The following is a 27,226-nucleotide window of genomic DNA, read 5'->3' on the forward strand; positions in this document are numbered from 1 at the left end:
TTTAGCGCCCTAGTAGTTATGCCCCCAGTGGTAATGCCCCTGCAGTTATGACCTCAGTAGTTTACCCCGCCCCCTTTAGTTTAGCCTCCCGGTGGTAATGCCCCCAGTAGTTTGCCTGCTTGTAGTTTAGCCACCAGTAGTAATGCCCCCCTGTAGTTTGCCCCATTGTAGTTTAGCCCCTGTAGTTATGCCCCCCTTCTAGTTTAGCCCCCAGTAGTAATGCCCCCAGTAGTTTGGCCCCTGTAGTTATCCCCCAGTAGTTTGGCCCCTGTAGTTATGCCCCCAGTAGTTTGGACCCCTGTAGTTTAGCCCCCAAGTAGTAATGCCCCTGTAGTTAAGCCACCAGTAGTAATGCCCCTGTAGTTACGCCGCCATTAGTAATGCCCTCCTGTATTATGCCCCCAGTAGTTAGCCCCCAGTTATAATGTCCCCCAGTAGTTTGCCCCCAGCAATAATGTCCTCCAGTAGTTTGCCCCCAGTAGTAATGCCCCCTAGGAGTTTGCCCCCAATTGTTAGGCGCCGAGGGTCCGCTCGTCAGTGCGGCCCGGCGCCTAGCAACTAGGGACGCCGCATGCGGACAGCCGCCGGCTCCCTAGCAACGCTAGACGCCGGGCGCACGGAGCCGCACAGACCCTAGCAACGGGGACGCCACTGTCGGACCGCGTTCCCCGTTGCTGGGTCTAAGTTAATCACCTCATTGGTTCCTGGCCGTGCAGCATGCAGCTGCACGGCATGTTGTAATTAGCCCTGTCTGGCTCCTGATTGGAGGGCTTCCATTTAAAGGCACTCTCAGGACTTCTCACAGACGCCGGTTATAGCTTCCTGTTTGCTGTGTCAGTTGCAGAGAGTTTTCCAGTCCTGTTCTATCCGGTCGTTCCTGTCCTCAGTGATCCAGTACTCGGAAGTTGTCATCCTTTCCTGGAGTCCAGACCGAGCACCTTTAACATCCTGTGGTGTTCGTGAGTCGCGGCGTAGCCGTGTGTTGCGGCTTGACCGCTTACTATTTATTATTTGGTTATATTGTGTTTCGGAGCTTTTTGCGGAGGATTCCGCTCCCACAAATCCACTCTGGTATCCAGCGGTGCTGGATAGGAGTAACGGATTAGTGGATTTTTGGTTGTCCTTTTCCCTGGCGGTTTGTCCGCACATACTTCTGGTTTAAGTTAGTTAGCTTGTAGCCCCTGGCCTGGTTGCTTAGTCAGAGGGCCCCTTGTTATCACCCTGTCTCGGATTTCCCTTTGTCTCCCATTAAGACCTGAGGGGGCATCGGAGTTGGGCAGACATAATCCGCCCTTCAAACGCGGCTGCCATGGGCTCAAGCAACCATAGTCTCGCAGGGGATTTCTGATTACACGGGCGAGACAACGGAGTTAGGGCGCCAGGGGTTACTAGGCTTTCCCGCTCCCGTAACCAGCATTTCCTTCCAGTACTCTGGCCTCTGTCATAAGATCTCCTCTGGTCAGAAGTACTGGAATCATAACATTATAACCGGCCAGACCAAAATTTAAAATTTAACAGGGTTTGATTTTTTCCCTTATTCAGTTTAGAAGATTTGTCGGCCTCATGAATCCCACTGGTTTAGGGCCAAATCCTGGCCAGCTTCTAGTTAGCCAGATTCAAGAACTTACTCAGATGGTTCAGGATCTTTCCCTTCGGGTGAGGTCACAGGAAGATCTTTTACGGACTTCCCCGAGGGTCGTTCCTGAACCGAAAATGCATTTGCCTGACCGTTTTTCTGGTGATAGGAAGCAGTTTTTTAATTTTAAAGAGTCTTGTAAACTTTATTTTCGTTTAAGACCAGTCTCCTCAGGTACGGAATCTCAGCGGGTCGGAATTATTATTTCTTTACTTCAGGGGGATCCCCAGACCTGGGCTTTTGGTTTAAGAACAGAGGATCCGGCATTGTTGTCTGTAGACGCCTTTCTGGGGTCTTTAGGGCTATTGTATGATGACCCTGATAGAGAGGCATCCGCCGAGAGTCAGTTACGTGCTCTCAGACAGGGTAGGAATCCCGCAGAGATTTATTGTACGGAGTTTCGCCGTTGGTCGAACGACTGTGGATGGAATGACCCAGCCCTGCGCAGTCAGTTTCGCCTCGGCTTATCTGAGTCTATAAAAGACAGTCTCCTTCAGTATCCCGCTCCTGAGACTCTCGATAAACTCATGGAGCTTTCTATTAAGATTGATCGTCGTCTCAGAGAGCGGAGGGCTGAAAAAGGAGCACCTGTCGGGTCTACCCCTTGTGTTTTTTCCATTCCTGTGGACATAGAGGAGCCCATGCAGATGGGTCTCTCCAAGCTGTCTCCTGAAGAAAGAACCAGAAGGCAAAATTCTGGTCTTTGTTTGTACTGTGGGGGTAAAGGACATTTTGCCCGTAATTGTCCGAGCAAGTCGGGAAACGCCTCGACCAAGTGAATTGTGAGGGGGTTCACTTTGGTCTGCAGCTTATCTCCTCGAATAATTCCCTGTTAGTCCCAGCTAAAGTTTCCTTTGGCAGCCTCTGTTCTTCGGTGTCGGCTTTCGTTGACAGTGGAGCTGCAGGGAACTTTATGGACTTAACGTGGGCCAAGGCCTTAGGTATTCCTCAGTTAACCTTGGGTAGGCATATCACCATGCATGGTTTAGATGGGAGTCCCTTATCCAATGGGGTTATTTCTCTCTGTACACCCCCTGTTCTACTTTCGGTTGGAGCTCTTCATTCCGAAAAAATTGAATTTTTCCTTACCCATTGCCCAGCAGTTCCAGTGGTTCTGGGTCACCCTTGGCTGGCCTTTCATAATCCCATCATTGATTGGCAGTCGGGGGAGATCTCACAATGGGGTACCATCTGTAATAAGGAATGTATTACGCTTCCCCTCAGAATTGCTGCTGTCATTCCCGCACCTATTCCTGTGGAATACCAGGATTTTGTTGATGTATTTTCCAAGGGCAATGCGGACATTCTGCCTCCCCATCGGCCTTATGATTGTGCTATTGAGCTAATTCCTGGTGCCACATTGCCAAAGGGAAGGTTATATGCATTGTCCGGACCAGAAACTGTGGCCATGAATGAGTATGTTAAAGAGAGCCTAGGGAAAGGATTTATCAGGCCATCTAAATCCCCTTTAAGTGCAGGCTTCTTCTTTGTGGAGAAGAAAGATGGATCACTCAGACCCTGCATTGACTTTAGAGCCTTGAATAAGATCTCAGTAAAAAATACTTACCCTTTGCCCCTGATTTCTGTCCTCTTTGATCAGCTACGTTCGGCTGTGATTTTTTCTAAGATTGACCTGAGAGGAGCGTATAACCTCATCCGAATCAAGTCAGGAGATGAGTGGAAAACGGCATTCAGTACTCAATCGGGTCACTACGAGTATCTGGTTATGCCATTCGGCCTGTCTAACGCTCCGGCAGTTTTCCAGGATCTCATTAACGATGTGCTCCGTGATTTTCTTGGAAGATTCGTAGTCGTCTACTTAGACGATATTTTGATCTATTCTGACTCTATTGAACAACATGTTACCCAGGTGCGTCAGGTTCTTCAAAAATTACGTGAAAATCACCTATATGCCAAGCTGGAGAAGTGTGAATTTCATGTCACGGAGGTATCCTTTTTAGGGTACATTATTTCCCCTCGGGGATTCTGTATGGAACCAAAGAAGCTTCAAGCCATCCTTAGTTGGGCGCAACCCACCAACTTAAAAGCAATTCAGCGCTTTTTAGGGTTTGCGAATTATTATAGAAGATTTATTCATTCTTTCTCCGACCTGGTTGCTCCCATTGTGGCACTGACTAAGAAGGGAGCGGATCCAACCAACTGGTCACGTGAAGCTGAAGTATCTTTTCAGGCCTTGAAACAAGCCTTCATCTCAGCCCCAGTCCTCAGACATCCCAACCCAGAATTGCCTTTCATTGTTGAGGTTGATGCCTCGGAGGTTGGAGTAGGGGCTATCCTGTCTCAGAAGGATCCGGACTCTCTAGAATTACATCCTTGTGCCTTTATGTCCAGGAAATTCTCTTCTGCTGAATCCAACTACGATGTTGGTAACCGGGAATTACTGGCTATTAAATGGGCTTTCGAGGAGTGGAGGCATTGGCTTGAGGGAGCAACACATACCATTTCAGTTTTGACTGATCACAAAAATCTTCAGTACATCGAATCAGCTAAACGGCTGAATGTCCGGCAGGCTCGTTGGGCTTTATTTTTTTACTCGTTTCAAGTTTTTTATCACCTTCAGGCCAGGTTCCAAGAATACCAAGGCGGATGCCCTGTCACGCAGTTTTCTTCTAGTTCATGATAACAGTCCTGTTACTCCCATACTTCCGTCTTCAGTCATTCGGGCAGGTCTCACACAAGATTTATTCACCCAGTTAAAGCAGCTTCAACATCAAGCTCCTGGAAATACTCCTGCTGGTCGTCTTTATGTCCCTGAGTTTTTGAGAGCAACTGTTTTGACTGAGTTTCATGATAGCAAAGTTGCCGGGCATCCGGGGATCTCTAAGACTTTGGAATTAGTCTCCCGCTCAGTATGGTGGCCTGGTCTTTCCAAAGACATTAAGGAGTTTGTTTTTTCTTGTCAAGTCTGTGCACAGCATAAAGTTCCCCGTTCCTTGCCTATCGGTCAACTTATGCCCTTAAATGTTCCTTTCAGGCCATGGTCTCATATTTCCATGGATTTTGTGGTAGACCTCCCTCTGTCAGCCGGATGCCGAGTCATATGGGTAGTAGTGGACCGTTTTAGCAAGATGGCCCATTTCATTGCTCTTCCCCGACTGCCATCTGCCCAGGGATTGGCAGTTTTGTTCCTCCGCCATGTTTTCAGACTCCATGGATTACCCACTGATATTGTTTCTGATCGGGGTCCACAATTCATTGCACAATTTTGGAAGTCTTTTTGTGCCTCATTAAAGATGAAATTGTCTTTAACGTCCGGCTACCATCCCCAATCCAACGGGCAGACTGAGCGAGTTAATCAATCATTAAAACAGTATTTGCGTTTGTACTCTGCCAAACTCCAAAATGATTGGTCCGAGTTTCTTCCTTTGGCGGAGTTTGCTTACAACAATGCCTGTCATTCCTCCACCAATGTGTCTCCATTTTTTACAGTTTTCGGTTTTCACCCCAGGGCTAATTCCTTTTTTCAACATTCCTCTGTCTCCTCGCTGACCTTGACCTCTCATCTCAGACTCATTTGGAGAAAAGTGCACCTTGCTCTCAGAAAAGCGGCATTTCGGGAGAAAAAAAATTCTGACAGGCTCCGGCGGCCTTGCACTTTTAAAGTAGGAGATAGGGTATGGTTGTCGACTCGCAACATTAAACTTCGACAAACCTCAGCCAGATTGAGCCCCAAATTTATTGGACCATTTCATATTATAAAAAAAATCAATCCAGTTGCTTTCCGGTTACGTTTACCAAGAACTCTCCGGATCGGAAATACGTTCCATTGCTCCTTGTTGAAACCATACGTTTCTTCCAGTAGATTTCCTCGAAAGGTCTCTCAGGGGAAATCACCAGTAGATGTACAGGGTCAGCAGGAGTTCTTGGTGGAGAAGGTTCTCGATTCCAAGTTGTCCCGGGGTCGGCTTTATTTTCTGGTACATTGGAGAGGTTATGGTCCAGAAGAAAGGTCTTGGGTCCTGGATAAGGATCTCCATGCCCCGAGGCTCAAGAGGGCATTTTTTCGAGAATTTCCTCAGAAACCTGGCCTTAGGGGTTCCTTGACCCCTCCTCAAGGGGGGGGTACTGTTAGGCGCCGAGGGTCCGCTCGTCAGTGCGGCTCGGCGCCTAGCAACTAGGGACGCCGCATGCGGACAGCCGCCGGCTCCCTAGCAACGCTAGACGCCGGGCGCACGGAGCCGCACAGACCCTAGCAACGGGGACGCCACTGTCGGACCGCGTTCCCCGTTGCTGGGTCTAAGTTAATCACCTCATTGGTTCCTGGCCGTGCAGCATGCAGCTGCACGGCATGTTGTAATTAGCCCTGTCTGGCTCCTGATTGGAGGGCTTCCATTTAAAGGCACTCTCAGGACTTCTCACAGACGCCGGTTATAGCTTCCTGTTTGCTGTGTCAGTTGCAGAGAGTTTTCCAGTCCTGTTCTATCCGGTAGTTCCTGTCCTCAGTGATCCAGTACTCGGAAGTTGTCATCCTTTCCTGGAGTCCAGACCGAGCACCTTTAACATCCTGTGGTGTTCGTGAGTCGCGGCGTAGCCGTGTGTTGCGGCTTGACCGCTTACTATTTATTATTTGGTTATATTGTGTTTCGGAGCTTTTTGCGGAGGATTCCGCTCCCACAAATCCACTCTGGTATCCAGCGGTGCTGGATAGGAGTAACGGATTAGTGGATTTTTGGTTGTCCTTTTCCCTGGCGGTTTGTCCGCACATACTTCTGGTTTAAGTTAGTTAGCTTGTAGCCCCTGGCCTGGTTGCTTAGTCAGAGGGCCCCTTGTTATCACCCTGTCTCGGATTTCCCTTTGTCTCCCATTAAGACCTGAGGGGGCATCGGAGTTGGGCAGACATAATCCGCCCTTCAAACGCGGCTGCCATGGGCTCAAGCAACCATAGTCTCGCAGGGGATTTCTGATTACACGGGCGAGACAACGGAGTTAGGGCGCCAGGGGTTACTAGGCTTTCCCGCTCCCGTAACCAGCATTTCCTTCCAGTACTCTGGCCTCTGTCATAAGATCTCCTCTGGTCAGAAGTACTGGAATCATAACACCAATAGATGACCCCCCAGTAGTAATGCCCCCAGTAGATGTCCCCCAGTAATAATGCCCCCAGTAGTTGGCCCTCAGTAAAAATGTCCCCCAGTAGCTGCCCCCAGTAGTAATGCCCCCAATAGATGACCCCCCAGTAGTAATGCCCCTTGTTGATGCCCCCACAGTAGTAATGTCCCCCCGTAGTTTGCCCCCAATAGATGCCCCCACTGCACTAAGGAAGAAAAAACCATCATACTTACCGAGCCCCGTTCCCGCTTCCAGACAGCTGCAGTCCTCCTCTCTTGGCGTCCGCTCCTCAGCACTATGAGAGAGATGTCATGACTGACGTCTCTCCCATAGCGCACGCCGCATAGTGACAGCGCCGGAAGCCGGAGCTCAGTACTGAGCTCCTGCCTCCGGCTGCCGCTGTGCAGGGAGACGGGCGCCCACTGGTAACACAATCTCAGCGGGCGTCCGTCATCTCCCTGTGCGGCGCCAGGGGGGGACGGAGGCCACAAATGACAGGGGGGGCACGGGCCCGAGTGCCCCCCCCCCCCCCCCCCCCCCTGGATCCGCCACTGCTGCTATGCGTGAGGGGTGATGGTGCTGGAAAAGGGGTACAGGGTCAGAGGCAGAAATAGTGGTGGTGCTAGGGGGTACCAGACAAAATCTTGCCTAGGGCATCATATTGGTTAGGGCCAGCTCTGAAGGGACATAATATGTTGTTGCTCTGTGTGTGCATAGAAATTAGTTTTTCTAAAATGATATATTTATTTAACTTTTGTTTATATATATATATTTTTTTCGGGTGTGGGGGTGGATGGTATGGTGGGGGGCCCTGCCTATTTCATTAGTCCCGGGGGCCGGGCCCCACAATTTCTGATGCCAGCCCTGCTCAGGCATATGTGCCCATTCAGAATTGTGTGATGCTGCACCTGGATGGATGGAATGGACATGTTCTAACCTAGGCCAATTTCATTAAGGACATGTTTTAGCAATTATAAAAACAGGAAGAGTGGTAAAAAAACAAAGACATATACTCTTGGGAAGACACATTTTTTGAGGGTAGCCAAAGGCAGGTGCAAATATTGGATGAAGATGGTAGCTGGCACTAGCAAACTGCCGGTGATGGTCTGCTTGCAAATGCTTCGCTGACACTGCTTGAGGCTATCTTTATCACTTGGAAATCAAAATGTTATTTACACAAGACTATAAGTTGTTTCTTGTGCATGAGAGAGGTTTTTATATTTTAATTGATGCCTAATAGTAAATATTTGTTGCACATGAAGTGATTTATAGTATGGACGAAAGTTAGACATACAATAAGGAGTAAATGTTATACCCTACGACTTGCAGGCATCAGCAAGTTTACAGCGATGTCTGGATGATGTTTTAAAGTGGCAATAATTTAAAAGGCAAAAACAAACCTGCTATAGGTGGTCTCTGCACATGCAGAGAACAGCCTTACAGTTCTCTTTGCACTGTTAGTTTTCGTCGCATGCGCCCCAGAGTGTTTGCAATGCATTCTGGGGCGCAATTTCAGCTGTTAAAGATAGCAAACATCACTGCCAGGGGGCTGGATGAGCAGGAGGAAATCTGTTATGTAAATATACAGAACGGACTTTCTCATCCACAGCTGGGGAACACATTGGGATGGCACGGTGCATTAGATACAACCATATGAGTGAAAGCCTAGTTGGCTGTCGTTGCATCCCATGCATACCATATCAGTGGTAAAGGAATATGTTTGTTATGGTACTATAGATGACCGGTATGAGGTACCTGTGTCCAAAGCTTCTTCATATTTACATGGATCAGGGCTCCTTTTAATTGTACTTTGTTCAATGAAATCATTCTTGGGTTGGATTTTGGTGAGACCTGAAAATGATCAACATATTCCAGTGATTAATTATAAGCAATATAAAAACAAAGGGGTAAATTTACTAAGATGGGAGTTCTATTTAAGATGGGATGTTGCCCATAGCAACCAATCAGATTCCAGGTATTATCTTCTAGAAGGTGCTAGATAAATGAGAAGTAGACTATGATTGGTTGCTATGGGCAACATCCCAATTTAAATAGAACTCCATCTTAGTAAATTTACCCCAAAAAATGTAACATGCAAAGTAAGAGAATCCATACAATGTATTGTTTCTTTATTTGATAAGTCTAACTTTTGGTTTTTCAATGTAATTCCTCTCATAAAATCTGTTTTTGTTGTTCTCCTTGTAAATTCACTTCTGTTCGACAACACTTTTCCATAGTCACACATCGCTCTAAATCAAAGCGAAGATTCACAACCATTTTGAATGGTAACAAAGCATCCTGCACAACTGAGATAAGCGATGTATTGGTCACAGTCTAATAGGTGCATTAAAAGTGGATTGACAAATACAAAAGGACAAAGTTTAGAAGAAATAATGTATCAGACACAATAAGCTCCATTTACAAAGCACAAAGCAGCTAAACTGCAATATAAAGTCCTGCAAGGTATTGTTAACTTCGATTTAGGCACATGTTCTTTGTGATTTATGCATTGTGTTCTGTAAACATAGTCTGCCAAGGCACATAAATGTACAGCACACAATGGGCCTTACAGTGTCAATGCTGCACACAGTTGGTCGATGCTGTAAGTGTGCACATGTACCGGAGTCGCACAGTGTATGCATCCCGATTGTTGCTGCATGGAGACTCTGCACAGATTTGGATGCAGGAGTTGTGGATGTCAATGGGCGTTGCCGGGAGGTAACAAAGGGGTGGCTAAGCAGATGCATGCATGTCACTGAAAGCGGCTGCATCCAAAGACGCACAGTCGCTCCCACAGGAGGCTATGTCAGGCGAGCTGCCATAGGGCTGGTGTATGTTTCGATTTGCACTGTCACAAAACGCTGTAAGTGAGCATATCATTATGTAGAAAATGGGCGTGTCAGCAGCATACGGTGCAAACTCAGCTGTTTCTGACTCACCCATGCCCAATGGCAGCATTTCCACAGAATGATGGGAGTGTGTGGGCAGGGGATCAGTATGATTTACCTACAATCAAAATCCCGACAACAATTGACCGATTATCAAAATACCGGCAAGGTCAAAATACTGACATTTAAAATGTCTATACAGTCAAAATACCGTCATTTAAAATGTCGACAGGTCAAAAAGTTGACACGAGTTTTTAAATTTTTGGGATGTGTGTATGTTGACATAGATGGACATCGTGTAAGTGTACCACAACCCACTGGGATGGTAAAGTATGAACAAGTCGGTTTCGATTAAAATAATCATAAAATCAGGATTTTGGTACTTACCGATAAATCCCTTTCTCCAATTCCACAGGGGCCACTGGAGCGTAGTTACAATGGGGAATAGTAGGCAGTAATTGTGAGCTGGCACTTTAAAAAATTCTAACCCTGTGGCTAGCTCCTCCCCTACTATCTCCCCTCCAAGCCAGTCTACGTAAAACTGTGCCCAAGGAGAGCTGTAATAAAGAAAACCTTAAGGTAGAGGAGGTTATTGACGTCCAGTCAACCAGGATAACCCAAACTAACCCTGGAATAGAACCTAACAATAAACAGGCTAACCTGAACTCAACAAGCGGTCATTTATTGAACCGCAAACCGTTAAGCAAAAAACAACAAGGAGGAACAGCGCTGGGCGGGCGTCCAGTGGCCCCAGTGGAATCGGAGAAAGGGATTTATCGGTAAGTACCAAAATCCTGATTTCTCCTTCATCCACTAGGGGCCACTGGAGCGTAGTTACAATGGGGACGTCCCAGAGCTCCCAGAACGGGTGGGAGAGCGCTGAGAGTCCTGCAAAACCGCTCGGCCAAACTGAGATGCAGAGGCCGCAAAAGTGTCAAACTTGTAGAATTTGACAAACGTATGATGGCCGGACCAAATAGCCGCCCGACATAAAGTAGTCATAGAGACCCCCCGGGCAGCCGCCCACGAAGGTCCCACAGAGCGTGTGGAGTGTGCTGAGATGGAAGATGGAGGTTCCCGAGAAGCCGCCAAATAAGCTTGTCTGATGGTCAGCCGAATCCATCGAGACAAGGTTTGCTTAGAGGCCGGCCAACCACGGCGGGCAGCGTCGTACAGAACAAATAAGGAATCAGACTTCCGAATAGCTGAAGTCCTATCCACATAGATCTTGAGCGCTCTTACAACGTCCAATGATCTCGCATCCGGAGAGTCCCCCGAGAGGGCCGGGACGACAAGCGGCTGATTGATGTGAAAATCAGACACCACCTTAGGTAGAAAGGACATACGAGTACGAAGCTCGGCCCTATCCGCATGAAACACCAGGTAAGGAGACCTGCAAGAGAGAGCCCCCAGTTCCGACACCCTTCTAGCTGAAGCCAGCGCCAGGAGAAGAACCACCTTCCAGGTGAGATATTTTATCTCTACTGATTCCAGGGGCTCAAACAATGAAGACTGCAGAAAAGACAGGACAAGACTGAGGTCCCATGGCGCTGTCGGAGGACGGAAGGGAGGCTATATAGTCGAAGAATCCCTTGAAAGAAGGTCTGAACCTCAGGCAGCAAGGCTAACCTTTTCTGGAAGTAAACCGAAAGAGCAGAGACCTGCACTTTTAGTGAGCCCAATCTTAGGCCTGCTGAAAAACCCGCCTGCAAAAAACGGAGAAGACGGGCTAAGCTATACACGGAAGGAGAAAATTCTCGACGTTCACACCATGCTACATAAGCCTTCCAAATGCGGTAGTAGTGAGAAGATGTAACTGACTTTCTAGCCCGAAGCATAGTAGGTATAACTGTACGAGGAATTCCCTTCCTTGTCAAGATGGCTTTTTCAACAGCCACGCTGTCAAACGTAGCCTGCGTAAGTCCGGATAAAGAAAAGGACCCTGTTGTAGAAGGTCGTCTCGTAGTGGTAGGGTCCAAGGCTCGGCCACCGACAACAGATGTAGAGTGGAGTACCAAACCCTGCGTGGCCAATCCGGAGCCACTAGGAGAACCAGAGCGTCTTCCCTCTTGATGCGTTGCAGAACCTTCGGCAACAGCGGGAAAGGATGAAAGAGGTAGACGAACCGGAAATTCCAAGGAGCCGTGAGGGCATCCACGGCCGCCGCCGCCGGGTCCCTTGTCCGAGAGTAATAAAGAGGCAACTGATGGTTCAGGCGGGATGCCATGAGGTCGATCTGTGGTTTTCCCCATCGACGTACTAGTTGCCAAAACACCTGGGGATGTAACGACCACTCTCCCGGGTGCATGTCCTGTCGACTTAGATAGTCGGCTTCCCAATTGTCCACTCCTGGAATGAATATTGCTGAGAAGGACAGAGCATACTTCTCCGCCCAGAGAAGGATGTTGGTCACGTCCCTCATCGCTGCGCGGCTGCGAGTGCCGCCCTGGCGGTTGATGTACGCTACCGCCGTGGCGTTGTCGGACTGAACTCTGACCGCTCGACCTCGCAGGAGGTGATGTGCCTGCAGCAGGGTGTTGTACACCGCCCTTAGTTCGAGAATGTTTATGGGGAGAGCGGATTCGTGGATTGACCAGCACCCCTGAAACTGATGTCCCAGGGTCACTGCCCCCCAGCCTCGCAGACTGGCGTCCGTGGTGAGGAGAGTCCAATCCCATATGCCGAACCGTCTTCCTTCCAACAGATGGGTCGACTGGAGCCACCAGAGCAGCGATGACCGTGCCTTAGGAGATAGCGTCACCCGCTGATGAAGGAACAGATGAGATCCTGACCACTGATTTAGAAGACACAGCTGAAACGGTCGAGAGTGGAAGCGACCGTACGGAAGAGCTTCGAACGCTGCTACCATCTTTCCCAGCAGGCGAATGCACAGATATACTGACACCTGACGGTGCTGAAGGACCAATCTTACCAGTGTCTGCAGAGACAGTATCTTGTCCCACGGAAGGAAAACCCTCTGATGGACTGTATCGAGAATCATTCCCAGAAACAACAGCCGTTGTGAGGGGCATAAGTGAGACTTCGGAAAATTCAGGACCCACCCGTGTCGGATCAGAAGGTCCTGTGTCATCCGGATATTCTGAAGTAACCCTTCTGCTGAGCTTGCTTTTATTAGCAGATCGTCCAGATAGGGAACAATTGTCACACCCTGCTTCCGAAGTAGGGCCATCATGACCGCCATGACCTTTGTGAACACTCTGGGAGCAGAAGAGAGACCGAAAGGAAGGGCCTGGAACTGTAAATGAACGTCCTGTATTGCGAACCGGAGAAAAGCCTGATGAGGAGGCCAAATGGGAACATGTAAGTATGCGTCCTTGATGTCTAAGGATGCCAGAAACTCGTCTTTTTCCAACCCCGCAATAACAGACTGGAGGGACTCCATCTTGAACTTGAATACCTTCAAATACGGATTGAGATCTTTCAAGTTCAGGATTGGTCTGACTGAGCCGTCCGGCTTCGGTACTAGAAAAAGGCTTGAGTAATAGCCCTGTTTCCGATGATGCGAGGGAACAGGGATCACAACCCTTGCAGACAGAAGCTTCTGGACCGCGGTTTGTAAGGCAACTCCCCGGTTGTCGGAAACTGGCAAACCCGTGGTAAAGAACCGCTGGGGTGGTTGTTCCTGAAAAACGAGCTTGTAACCGCAAGTGATGAGATCCCGGACCCAAGCATCTGGGCAGGACTGTATCCAGACCTCCTTGAAATCGCACAACCGAGCTCCCACCCTGTGATCTCCCAGGTGGGAGGGAGGCCCGTCATGCGGTGGCAGTGGCAGAAGACTTAACGTCTGACTGGGCTGAGGCTGCGGAACCTCTACCCCTGCCGCCGCCTCTACCTCTATGGCCACGGAAGGTAGAAGCTCCACCCCTGGCCTGTCCTCGAAACCTGGAAGGGGCACGAAAGGATCGAAAAGAGGGACCCCTATATGGTCTGCGAGCGGCTGGAGCAGCAGAAGGAAGATAAGCCGACCTACCCCCCGTGGCCGTAGAGATCCAGGCATCCAGATCCTTACCAAACAGAAACTCACCAGTAAAGGGCAACGCCTCTGCCGCCCTTTTGGATTCCGTATCCGCATGCCAATGCCGGAGCCATAGCGCTCTGCGGGCCGCAATTGTTAAAGCGGAAATTTTAGCTCCGAGAACACCTATGTCCTTGGACGCTTCGCAAAGATAAAGGGCTGATTCACGGATGTGTTCTGCCAACTCTATCAATTGATCCGCCGGTAATTCGTCACGAATTCCAGAGGACAATTGTTCCGCCCAAGCTTCAATCGCCTTGGTGACCCAACAACCTACCTGCGCCGGGCGATGTAAAACCCCTGCCGCAGAGTAAATATTCTTTAAGGTAGACTCCAACTTCCTATCTGACGCCTCCTTAAGTGAAGTTGCCCCCGGAATAGGCAGGACCGTCTTTTTGGACAGATGAGACACCGAAGGATCCACGATCGGAGAGGTCTCATAGCGCGTTCTGCTACCTGCGGGAAAAGGATAGGAAGACAACATTTTTCTTGATACCTGAAATTTCGCGTCTGGATGCTTCCAGGCTGTTGTTATAAGCGCATCCAGCTCCTCCGAAACTGTAAAAGTCACCGGCAGGTATTGGTCGGTGCCAAACCTTGAAGGGCGTAAGGTGTCTTCCGTCTCCTCCACCTGTAAGACTGAGCGAATAGCAGTAATAAGAGCCTCTATACCCTGAGCTACTGGTTCAGAGTCCTCATATACCTGATCGTCAGTATCCTGGATATCCACATCCTGTATATCCTGTACATCTAACCCCGCCTCATCTAATTGAGGCATATCATCATCAAAGTCCTGTAACACAGAGGCTAGCAATCTCTTTTTTGCAGCCTGTTGAGGGGGGCTAAAGGACGGGGCTTGGGAAGGGATTACAGCCCTGGAAAGCCCTTCCACTGACTTTGCCAATGAGACTGCCCATGCAGGTTCTGGCGCCGGTACCGGGACAAGCTGTCGGAACCGGGCCGCCTCTCTATCTTCCCGAGAGGCTTTAAGTTCCCCAGTCAGCAGGGACATCACCTCTGTGAGTTGTGTCGTCCATGTCGGGGCGCTCTGGGGTTCTGAGGAGGGCTGAGTCGATGGCTGTGACTCCTCACCTAAAACCTGACCCTGCTTTTGTGTTGCCTTGGAGCCTTTGGTGGCCATGGCAGCACCTAAACTTGATACCCTTCCCCCACAGGAAAACAGCTATAGGCAGAATGGGAAGGAGGGGAGTGAAGCAGGGAAAAGAATGTAGCCACAGCAGCCCGATCTGTCCTGCACGATACTGTGTGCAGTGACAGGCTGAATAAACAACTAGTGTACCTGCAGTGCCCCCGAGTGCCCCCCTTCCCCACTGTAACTGTTTGTTGTGTGGTCGCGTGGCCTCCGTCCCGCGCTGCTGCAGACAGGAAAATGACGGGTCCCCAGCGCGCGCTACTTCCGGGCGCGCAGAGTGGAACTAAGCCCCGCCCCCTCCTCGACGGCGCCAAATTCAAAGTTGCCGTGTATTATGCCGGATCCCTGTAGCGGCTCTGTGAGCCGCGCTGGCGGGGATCCGAGCAGGGAGGAAAGCGGGCGGCTGGCGGGCGAGCGGGAGCGTGGCACTGCGCTGTTACTTTTACTTCTTATTAAATAAAAATGAGTAAGAATAATTAATAATCCGAGGGGAGGAGGGGGGGGGGGTATTGGCGGGGTTGTTTGGGTGCTGGAAGGGTGTTCTTCAGTTAGTCACCATTAATAAAATTAATTGTTCAAAATCCCCCTGTCACCCCTTCATCCCAACACTCTGGAGGGAAGTGGGGGAAATACAGACACTCACCTTTCAGTGGTGGAGGGTGGCCCCGACACACGCCGCACGCAGCGGTGTCCGGCCGCAGATACTCACCGCTGCCGTGCTGCCGGAATCTTCTGCTGGATGGAGTGGTCCCGACACGCGCCGCACGCAGCGGTGTCCGCCAACTCAGGAGAGCTCAGTGTCTCCCTCAGCCGGGGCCCATCCCAAGCCGCACGCAGCTGCGATGGGACCCTGCCGGCAGCTCCCACGGTGCAGACTGGCAGTGGCAGAGCTGCCAGTCTGTGCGTGTGTGTAAAGAAAAATAAAATAATAAAGAAAAAAGAAAAAATTTCTTCAGCTAAACCCAATTGAACCAGCTCCCTTGGGCACTAAACTAAGACTGGCTTGGAGGGGAGATAGTAGGGGAGGAGCTAGCCACAGGGTTAGAATTTTTTAAAGTGCCAGCTCCCAGTTACTGCCTACTATTCCCCATTGTAACTACGCTCCAGTGGCCCCTAGTGGATGAAGGAGAAAAACTCATGTCGATTTTTTTTTACTTGTCCACATGTTAAACGTCGGTATTTTGTCTGTGTCGACATTTTCAATTTCGGTATTTTGACCATGTCGGTATTTTGACCATCTGTCAATGGTTGTCCGTATTTTGACCGTTAGGATTTTGATTGGAGGTAAATTGACTGTATCCCTTGGGCAGAGCAAGGCTGCTCCTTGCAAAGTACAGAGCAGGTTCATTAATGCTGAGAATTGCAGAAACAAAACTGTTGAAATTATTATTGAAATAATAGAAATGGGATAGAGGGTGTATTTTCAGGGGTGATCTTTGCTGTATAAAGCCACTTCATTCTACACAGACAGACTTTACTTTTACAGTAGCTAGCCCAGAACACAGATGTCTTTCTAGTTTGGATGCATATTGCGCTGTGCAGTTGCACTTTAGCAGAAAAGCCCATCTCTAGCTGCATTTTGCACAATGTAAAATAGGTCTAACATCATACATTATCCTTTTTCTGCCATATGGCGCAATTCCTGGCATGCTTAAACAGTAATATGACACTGGAAGGAGGGGAGGAATTAATAATACAAAAAAATACACTGGCAACAGGAGGAGAAGGGGTGGTGGAAAGTGATATTATAATGGGGGCTAATGGACACACGGTGGTGTGAGATACCTCCTAAACATTTAAAAAAAAAAAAGATATATGTTTAAAAATAAGAATTTACTCACCGGTAATTCTATTTCTCGTAGTCCGTAGTGGATGCTGGGAACTCCGTAAGGACCATGGGGAATAGCGGGCTCCGAAGGAGGCTGGGCACTCTAGAAAGATCTTAGACTACCTGGTGTGCACTGGCTCCTCCCACTATGACCCTCCTCCAAGCCTCAGTTAGGTACTGTGCCCGGACGAGCGTACACAATAAGGAAGGATTTTGAATCCCGGGTAAGACTCATACCAGCCACACCAATCACACCGTACAACTCGTGATATGAAACACAGTTAACAGTATGAAACAATAGAGCCTCTCAACAGATGGCTCAACAATAACCCGATTTAGTTAACCATAACTATGTACAAGTATTGCAGACAAACCGCACTTGGGATGGGCGCCCAGCATCCACTACGGACTACGAGAAATAGAATTACCGGTGAGTAAATTCTTATTTTCTCTAACGTCCTAGTGGATGCTGGGAACTCCGTAAGGACCATGGGGATTATACCAAAGCTCCCAAACGGGCGGGAGAGTGCGGATGACTCTGCAGCACTGAATGAGAGAACTCCAGGTCCTCCTCAGCCAGGGTATCAAATTTGTAGAATTTTTGCAAACGTGTTTGCCCCTGACCAAGTAGCTGCTCGGCAAAGTTGTAAAGCCGAGACCTCTCGGGCAGCCGCCCAAGATGAGCCCACCTTCCTTGTGGAATGGACATTGACAGATTTTGGCTGTGGCAGGCCTGCCACAGTATGTGCAAGCTGAATTGTACTACAAATCCAACGAGCAATAGTCTGCTTAGAAGCAGGAGCACCCAGCTTGTTAGGTGCATATAGGATAAACAGCGAGTCAGATTTTCTGACTCTAGCCGTTCTGGAAACATATATTTTCAGTGCCCTGACAACGTCTAGCAACTTGGAGTCCTCCAAGTCCCTAGTAGCCTAGGCACCACAATAGGCTGGTTCAGGTGAAACGCTGACACCACCTTTGGGAGAAACTGGGGACGAGTCCTCAATTCTGCCCTATCCATATGGAAAATCAAATAAGGACTTTTACAAGACAAAGCCGCCAACTTTGATACTCGCCTGGCAGAAGCCAAGGCCAATAACATAACCACCTTCCACGTGAGATATTTCAGATCCACGGTTTTTAGTGGTTCAAACCAATGTGATTTTAAGAAACTCAACACCACGTTGAGATCCCAAGGTGCCACAGGAGGCACAAACGGGGGCTGACTCTGCAGCACTCCTTTTATAAATGTCTGAACTTCAGGTACTGAAGCTAGTTCTTTTTGAAAGAAAATCGACAGAGCCGAGATCTGTACCTTAATGGAACCCAATTTAAGGCCCATAGTCACTCCTGCTTGCAGGAAATGCAGAAATCGACCTAGTTGAAATTCCTCTGTTGGGGCCCTTTCGGCCTCACACCATGCAACATATTTTCGCCATATGCGGTGATAATGAGTTGCTGTAACCTCTTTCCTGGCTTTAGTAAGCGTAGGAATGACTTCCTCCGGAATGCCCTTTTCCTTCAGGATCCGGCGTTCAACCGCCATGCCGACAAACGCAGCCGCGGTAAGTCTTGGAACAGACAGGGCCCCTGCTGCCGCAGGTCCTGTCTGAGTGGCAGAGGCCATGGGTCCTCTGATATAAATTCTTGAAGTTCTGGGTACCAAGCTCTTCTTGGCCATCCACGAGTATCGTTCTTACTCCTCGCCTTCTTATTATTCTCAGTACCTTTGGTATGAGAGGCAGAGGGGAGAACACATAAACCGACTGGTACACCCACGGTGTTACCAGAGCGTCCATAGCTATCGCCTGAGGGTCCCTTGACCCGGTGCAATATCTTTTATAGCTTTTTGTTGAGGCGGGACGCCATCATGTCCACCTGTGGCCTTTCCCAATGGTGTACAATCCTATTGGAAGACTTCTGGAGGAAGTCCCCATTCTCCCGGGTGGAGGTCGTGTCTGTTGAGAAGATCTGCTTCCCAGTTGTCCACTCCGGGAATGAACACTGCTGACAGTGCTAACACATGATTTTCCGCCTATCGGAGAATCCTTATGGCTTCTGCCATCGCCATCCTGCTTCTTGTGCCGCCCTGTTGGTTTACATGGGCGACTGCCGTGATGTTGTCTGATTGGATCAGTACCGGCTGGTTTTGAAGCAGAGGCCTTGCCGGCCTCAAGGCATTGTAAATGGCCCTCAGGTCCAGAATATTTATGTGTAGGGAAATAACCTGACTTGACCAAAGTCCCTGGAAATTTCTTCCCTGTGTGACTGCCTCCCAGCCTCAAAGGCTGGAATCCATGGTCACTAGGACCTAGTCCTGTATGCCGAACCTGCGGCCCTCTTGAAGATGGGCACTCTGCAGCCACCACAGTAGAGATAACCTGGTCCTTGGAGACAGGGTTATCAGCCTATGCATCGGAAGATGCGATCCGGACCACTTGTCCAACAGGTCCCTCTGAAAAGTTCTTGTATGGAACCTGCCTAATGGGATTGCTTCGTAGGAAGCTACCATTTTTCCCAGGACTCGCGTGCAATGATGCACCGCTACCTATTTTGGCTTCAGGAGGTCTCTGACTAGAGATGACAACTCCTTGGCTTTCTCCTCCGGGAGAAACACTATTTCTGGTTTATGTCTAGAACCATCCCCAGGAACAGTAGACGTGTCATAGGAACCAGCTGTGACTTTGGACTGTTTAGAATCCAACCATGCTGTTGTAGCACTTTCCAAAATAGTGCTACCCCGACTACCAACTGCTCCTTGGACTTCGCCCTTATAACGAGATTGTCCAAGTACGGGATAATTACAACTCCCTTTTTTTGAAGGAGTATCAACATTTCGGCCATTACCTTGATAAAACACCCTCGGTGCCATGTACAGTCCAAACGGCAGTGTCTGGACTTGGTAATGGTAATCCTGTACCACAAATCTGAGGTACTCCTGGCGAGGATGGTAAATGGGGACATGCAGGTAAGCATCCTTGATGTCCCAGGATACCATGTAATCCCCCTCGTCCAGGCTTGGAATAACCGCCCTGAGCGATTCCATCTTGAACTTGAATTTTTGTGTTCAAGGATTTTAAATATAAAATGGGTCACACCGAACCATGCGGTTTCGGTACCCCAACCCGTGTGGAATAGTAACCCCGTCCTTGTTGAAGTAGGGGCACCTTGAGTATTACCTGCTGGGAATACCGCTTATTAATTGCCTCTAGCACAGCCTCCCTGCCTGAGGGAGTTGTCAGCAAGGCATATTTTAGGAAACGGCTGGGGGGAGACATCTCGAATTCCAGCTTGTACCCCTGAAATACTACTTGAAAGAAACAGGGATCCACCTGTGAGCAAGCCCACTAATTGCTGAAATTTTTGAGACGGCCCCCCACCGTACCTGGCTACACCTGTGGAGCACCCGCGTCATGGTGTGGCCTCACAGGAGGCGGGGGAAGAATCTTGATTCTGGGAACAGGCTGACTGGTGCAGCTTTTTTCCCTCTACCCTTGTCTCTGTACAGAAAGGAAGCGCCATTTGACCCGCTTGCTTTTCTGAAGCCGAAAGGACTGTACCTTTGTCTGTGAGGAAACCTGAGGTAAAATTATTTCTTCCCAGCAGTTGCTGTGGATACGAGGTCCCAGAGACCACTCTATGCGCTTTTTAAGTCAGCATCACCTGTCCAGTGACAGGTCTCTAATACCCTCCTGACAGAATGGACATTACATTTATTTTGGATGCCAGCCGGCAAAATATCCCTCTGTGCATCCCCCATATATAAGACGACGTCTTTAATATGTTTTTATGTTTGCCAACTAGTATCCCTGTTTGACAGGGTCACCGACCACGCTGCAGCAGCACTATCTGCAGGTCTCAGTCTAGTACCTGAGTGTGTAAATACAGACTTCAGGATAGCCTCCTGTTTTTTATCAACAGGTACCTATTAAAGTGGCCGTATCCTAAGACGGCAGTGCCACCTTTTTTGACAAACGTGTGAGCGCCTTATCCACCCTAGGGGATATCTCCCAGCGTAACTTATCCACCTGGCGGGAAAGGGTACGCCATCAGTAACTTTTTATAAATTACCAGTTTCTTAACGGGGGAACCCACGCTTTCACACACTTCATTTATTCATCTGATGGGGGAACAAAACACTGCCTGTTTTTTCTCCCCAAACCTAAAACCCATTTTTAGAGGTGCTTGGGTTAAAGTCAGAAATGTATAACACATTTTTTATTGCCGGGATCACGTCACGGATGTTCCTAGTGGATTGTGTATATGTCTCCACCTTGTCGACACTGGAGTCAGACTCCGTGTCGACATCTGTGTCTGCCATCTGAGAGAGCGGGTGTTTTTGAGCCCCTGATGGCCTTTGAGACGCCTGGGCAGGCGCGGGCTGCGAAGCCGGCTGTCCCACAGCTGTTACGTCATCCACCCTTTTATGTAAGGAGTTGACACTGTCGGTTAATACCTTTCACCTATCCATCCACTCTGGTGTCGGCCCCACAGGGGGCGACATCACATATATCGGCCTCTGTTCTGTCACCATATAAGCCTCCTCATTCAACATGTCGACACAGCCGTACCGACACACCGCAGACACACAGGGAATGCTCTAAACGAGGACAGGACCCACAAAAGCCCTTTGGGGGGACAGAGTAAGAGTATGCCAGCACACACCAGAGCGCTATATATATACAGGGACTAACTGAGTTATGTCCCTAATAGCTTTTATATAATATACTGTATACAGTGCCAATTTTAATGCCCCCCCTCTCTTTTCCCTCTTACTGTACTGTAGAATTGCAGGTAAGAGCCAGGGAGCTTCCCTCCAGCCGAGCTGTGAGGGAAAAATGGCGCCAGTGTGCTGAGGAGATAGGCTCCGCCCCTTTTTCGCGGCCTATTCTTTCGTTTTTTATGGAATTCTGGCAGGGGTATTTACCTCATATATAGCCCCTGGGGCCATATATTGAGGTATTTTAGCCAGCCAAGGTGTTTTTATTGCTGCCTCAGGGCGCCCCCCCCCCGCGCCCTGCACCCTCAGTGACCGGAGTGTGAAGTGTGTGAGAGGAGCAATGGCGCACAGCTGCAGTGCTGTGCGCTACCTTGGTGAAGACAGAGTCTTCATGCCGCCGATTTTCCGGACCATCTTCTTGCTTCTGGCTCTGTAAGGGGGACGGCGGCGCGGCTCCGGGACCGAACATCAAGGCTGGGCCTGCGGTCGATCCCTCTGGAGCTAATGGTGTCCAGTAGCCTAAGAAGCCCAATCCGGCTGCAAGCAGGCGAGTTCGCTTCTTCTCCCCTTAGTCCCTCGCTGCAGTGAGCCTGTTGCCAGCAGGTCTCACTGAAAATAACAAATTCTAAGACTATAACTTTCTAAGAGCTCAGGAGAGCCCCTAGTGTGCATCCAACCTCGGCCGGGCACGAAATCTAACTGAGGCTTGGAGGAGGGTCATAGTGGGAGGAGCCAGTGCACACCAGGTAGTCTAAGATCTTTCTAGAGTGCCCAGCCTCCTTCGGAGCCCGCTATTCCCCATGGTCCTTACGGAGTTCCCAGCATCCACTAGGACGTTAGAGAAAAGTAAGACTTAGGGTAAAATGTACCTTGGTTAACTCTTTTTCTTTGAGGTGCATAGGATTCACAGGGACAGCAGGGTGTAGGCTGTGGAGAGGAAACAGGGCACCAGGACAGATAAATCTTTTAAGCTCCCAGGTTGCTCCGGCCCTCCCTCCCTATACCCCGCCACCTGGCCAAGGGACTTCAGTTTTGTTAGCAAGCCCAATGAAGGAGCAGGATCAGAGAAGGAAGAAAGATCGGTACACACAAGAAATGCATTCTCCGTTATAAGAGAAGGGAATTGGTGACAAAAAGGAAAACACAACACATCAAAGCCAGGTGCGTCAGAGTGGCCAACCTGTGAATCCTATGTACCTCGATGAAAAAGAGTTAACCAAGGTAAGATTTACCATAACTCTTATTTTCTTCTGCAGGGTCCATAGTCTTCACAGGGACATCGGGGATTTCCTAAAGCAGTTATTCTACAGGGGGGAGAGGGACGCTTCTGAGCAGAGAGGTGTATCCGACATCCAAACGAGGCATCCTGTGAAACAAAAGTATCAAAGGCGTAGAACCTTAGGAAGGTGTGGACAGAGGACAAATCTGTTCCGCATACGCCCCATGTGGGTTGCCCATGATGGACCCACAGAATTAGTGGAATGGGCCCGAGACTGTGTCTGGCACAGGAAGGTCTGCTTGCTGGTAAGCATGTGATATGGTCATACGAATCCATCTGGCCAAGGTCTGTTTGTTAGCTGGCCAGCCTCTTTTGTGGAATCCATAAAGGATAAATAGTGAGTCTGTTTTCCTGATGGAGCTCGTTCTAATGACATAAATTTATAGACCCTGAACTACATCCAGGGAGGCCTCGCCCGAGGAGAGGCCCGGAGAGCTGAAAGACGGAACTATGATCTTTTCATTTAGATGGAAACTTTAGACTACCTTTGGGGGGTAGCCAGGTTTGGTCCTGAGAACAGCTCTATCCTGGTGAAAGATCAGGAAGGGGGATTTACATGAAAGCACCCCTAAATCCGAGGCCCTTCTGGCGAATGCAATTGCCAGAAGAAACAGTGTCTTAGTGGTAAGCCATTTGAGATCCACCGAGTCCAGAGGCTTATACGGGGACACCTGTAGAGCCCTGAGTACTATGGACAGGTCCCAAGGAGCTAACGGAGGGACAAACGGAGAATGGATTCTAAGTACACCTTGTTGAAAGGTTAGAACGTCAGGAAGCGTAGCAATCCTACATTGAAACCATATGGACAAGGCTGACACGTGTACTTTTAGTGAAGCAAGTCTCAATCCTAGATCTAGTCCTACTTGAAGGAATGCAAGGATCCTGGATACCCTGAAAGTGATAGGGTCATAGTGTTTAGAGGCGCACCATTGGAAATAGGTGTGCCACACTCTGTAGTAAATCTGTGCTGAAGCTGGTTTTCTTGCTTTAGACATGGTTTGAACTACCTGGCGAGAGAAACCCTTCAAGAGCTTTCAAGAGGGATGTCTCAAGAGCCACACCATCAAAGACAGATGAGCTAAGTCCAGATTTAGGCAAGGACCCTGAGACAATAGATCTGGCCATAGAGGAAGTGGCAGAGGGTTGTCTGTGGAGAGACTGAGGAGGTCTGTGTACCAATGACGACTGAGCCATGCTGGGGCAATTAGTATTATCAAGCCCCCTTCTTGTTTGAATTTGTGGATTACTTTTGTCAGAAAGGCCACTGGAGGGAACAGGTACGCTAGTGTGAACCTCCACCTCACCGACAGGGCACCTACAAACGCTGCTGAGGGTCTCTTGTGCGGGAACCGTACACAGGAAGGTTTTTTTTTGTGATGGGAGGCGATGAGGTCTACCTCTGGGAGGCCCATTTTGTCCACTAGGAGTTGGAATATCTTTGGGTGTAGAGCCCACTCTCCAGAATGTACTGAGAAAATCCGCCTCCCAATTTTGGACTCCTGTGATTAACACTGCCGAGATTGCCGGGAGGTGGCATTCGGCCCATTTTAATAAGTGTGCTACCTCCTGCATAGCCATCTGACTGTGGGTTCCTCTCTGATGGTTGAGGTAGGCAACTACTGTGGCGTTGTCAGACTGAACCTGTACCTCTTTGCCCTGAAGTGTATTTTTTGCCTCCTTGAGTGCCCTGAGAATTGCCCGCAGCTCCAGGACATTGATTGGTAACAGATGTTCTGAGTGGGTACACCTTCCTTGGAAGGAGTGGTGACCTGTTATTGCCCCCCAGCCTCTCATGCTGGCACTTGTCATCAGGAGTACCCAATCTGATATCTAGAATGGACGCACTTTGTCCAGGTGGGCCTGTCCAGGTGCAGCCACCAGGTTAGGGACCTCTGGGGAGAGAACCATTGTCTGAATTCTGATGAGGTGAGGTTTACCTTTCCATCTGGACAGGATAGTCGTTGAAGGACTCTGGAGTGAAATTAGGTGTATTCCACCATATTGATTGTAGATACCATGGACCCCAAAATCTGCATTGCCGAGTGTATTGAGACTCTGCAGCTGGCCAAGAGTCTGTGCACTCACCCCGGTAATGCCGCTATCTTTTCTGTTGGCGGAAAGATTCTTTGAGCCCATGAATCTAGCAGAGCTCCCAGATGCATCATCTGTTGGGAAGGCGTCAGGGATGACTTCTTCTGATTGATCTGTGTTTCTGAAGAAACATTATAGTCACCAGCAGATGACTGCGCAGGTTGTCTGGGGATTGTGCTAGGGTAGGCAAATCATCCCGGAAGGGTAGAATTCTGAATCCCTGGCGATGAAGATGTGCTGCTATAACAGCCATTACTTTAGTAAATACTTGGGAAGCCGTAAATAGGCCAAAAGGCAGTGCCTGAAATTGATAATTCTGTTTCAAGCAAATCTGAAAAACTGCTGATGAGCAGGTAAAATAGGCACATGGAGGTATGAATCCTGGATATCTAGTGACTGCCATGAAATTCCCCGGTTCCAAAGCTAGCACTATAGAACGGAGGGTTTCCATACAAAACTAGGGGGCACCTGGATAAAGTTGTTCGGAGACTTGAGATTTAATATAGGTCGTGATACCCATTTTGTTTCTGAACTAGGAAGAGAGTGGAGTAAAACCCTTTTCCTCGGTGTGCCAAGGGTACTGTGACAGTCACTCCTGCTTCTCATAGGCCTTGGTTGGATCCTTTGGGGGACCTTTGGAAAATAATTACTGGGGGGGTCGAAGCAAGAATTGTAGAGCGTATCCTTGGGAGACTACTTCCTGAACCCAGGTGGTGGTATGACACCAGGTCCTTACATACGGAGAAGCCGGCCTCTCACCCAGGCAGGGACGTGCAGTCAGGGGAGGCAGTGCCTCCCCTGTCATAATGATTAAAATAATACAAAGATAACACATTATACTTTGTATTATTTTAGCTAAATCTCTATGGGAGGCAGCGAGAGCGCTGCCTCCCAGTAACAATAATAAAGTGTCTGAAGAGGGGGGCGGGCAGGGGGCGGAGCCAAATCACGGGCTGGAAAAGCCCATTGAAAATTGAAAGAAATGCGGCACCAGCAGATCTGCCTCATTGACAGGGACTGTGCCTTGAGCTCACATCAAGGCACACCCCTGTCAATCATTGGACAGTGGCAGGGGGTGGGCTGGAAGTGGAACGGATGGGCAATGTCAGATGCCCCCATTCCGAGTGGACGCATATCCCCACTCCGCTCGTGCAGGACCAGCGGGAGCCTCTGTGTGCTGCGCTGTCTACCCCCCCTCCTTTAACCCTCGCGAACTCAGATGTGCTCCCGTGAACCCCCCCCCCCCCGCTCTCTTAGCCCCAGTGTTCTCAGCCCTGCCCCCCCCCCCCCCGCTCTCTTAGTCTACCCTGTGCTCAGCGACCTTGCTCCTCTCCTGGCCCCCGTGCTGACTGCTGAGCTGCTGCGGCCCCCCCCCCACTCCTCTTGGCCTCCAGTGCAATGTACAGACCGAGGGAGCGCCAGGTCAGGAGCCTGCAGCAGCGCCGGAAGAAGAAATCAGGTAAGTGGCTGCCTACACACTACACTACACTACACTACAGTACACTATACTACACTACAGTACACAGTAGCGGATCTTGCCACGGGCAAGCAGTACTTTTGCCCGGGGCGCCGCCTTCCGGAGGGCGCAGGGCGCCCTCCGGAGGGCGCCGCAACAGGGCAAGATCCGCTGCTGGTGTGTGCCCCCTGCTGCCCGCTGCCCGCTGCCCCCGGCCGCCACCGCTGGGAAGGGAAACTAGACGCGTACGCGTCTAGTTTCCCTTGCTGGAGAGGTCCTTTACTGTGCGGTGCGCGATGACGTCATCGCGCACCGCACAGCAAAGGTCCTCTCCACGAAGGGAACTAGACGCTACGCGTCTAGATTCCCTTCGTGGAGAGGACCTTTGCTGTGCGGTGCGCGATGACGTCATCGCGCACCGCACATCAATTCAGCTGTACAGGGGGCGTAAACGACCACGCCCCCTGTACAAAGCCACGCCCCCTAAAGCCGCCCGGGGCGCCACAAACCCCGGAGCCGGCCCTGACAGTACACTATACTACACTACAGTACACTACACTACAGTACATTTACATTGTCCTTCCAGGTTCTCTATGAGTGACTGTTTTACATTATATAATGAGATAAATAAGAATTTACTTACCGATAATTCTATTTCTCGGAGTCCGTAGTGGATGCTGGGGTTCCTGAAAGGACCATGGGGAATAGCGGCTCCACAGGAGACAAGGCACAAAAAGTAAAGCTTTCCGATCAGGTGGTGTGCACTGGCTCCTCCCCCTATGACCCTCCTCCAGACTCCAGTTAGGTACTGTGCCCGGACGAGCGTACACAATAAGGGAGGAATTTTGAATCCCGGGTAAGACTCATACCAGCCACACCAATCACACTGTACAACCTGTGATCTGAACCCAGTTAACAGTATGATAACAGCGGAGCCTCTGAAAAGATGGCTCACAACAACAATAACCCGATTTAGTTAGCAATAACTATGTACAAGTATTGCAGATAATCCGCACTTGGGATGGGCGCCCAGCATCCACTACGGACTCCGAGAAATAGAATTATCGGT

At 49.6% G+C, this 27,226-nt stretch overlaps 1 protein-coding gene across 7 annotated transcripts in view; it reads right to left on the minus strand.

Annotated features, from left to right (window-relative positions):
• SHOC1 (shortage in chiasmata 1) overlaps positions 1–27,226 on the minus strand; it is a 642,525-nt gene that overhangs the window by 434,091 nt on the left and 181,208 nt on the right. For all 7 annotated transcript variants that reach the window (XM_063914688.1, XM_063914690.1, XM_063914693.1 and 4 more), the window contains exon 9: positions 8,459–8,554. In XM_063914688.1, the coding sequence (XP_063770758.1) occupies positions 8,459–8,554 (96 nt within the window). The remainder of the gene's footprint in view (positions 1–8,458; positions 8,555–27,226) is intronic.

The sequence above is a fragment of the Pseudophryne corroboree genome, chromosome 1 (genome assembly GCF_028390025.1).
Source record: "Pseudophryne corroboree isolate aPseCor3 chromosome 1, aPseCor3.hap2, whole genome shotgun sequence".
In the NCBI taxonomy this organism is placed as follows: Eukaryota; Metazoa; Chordata; class Amphibia; order Anura; family Myobatrachidae; genus Pseudophryne; species Pseudophryne corroboree.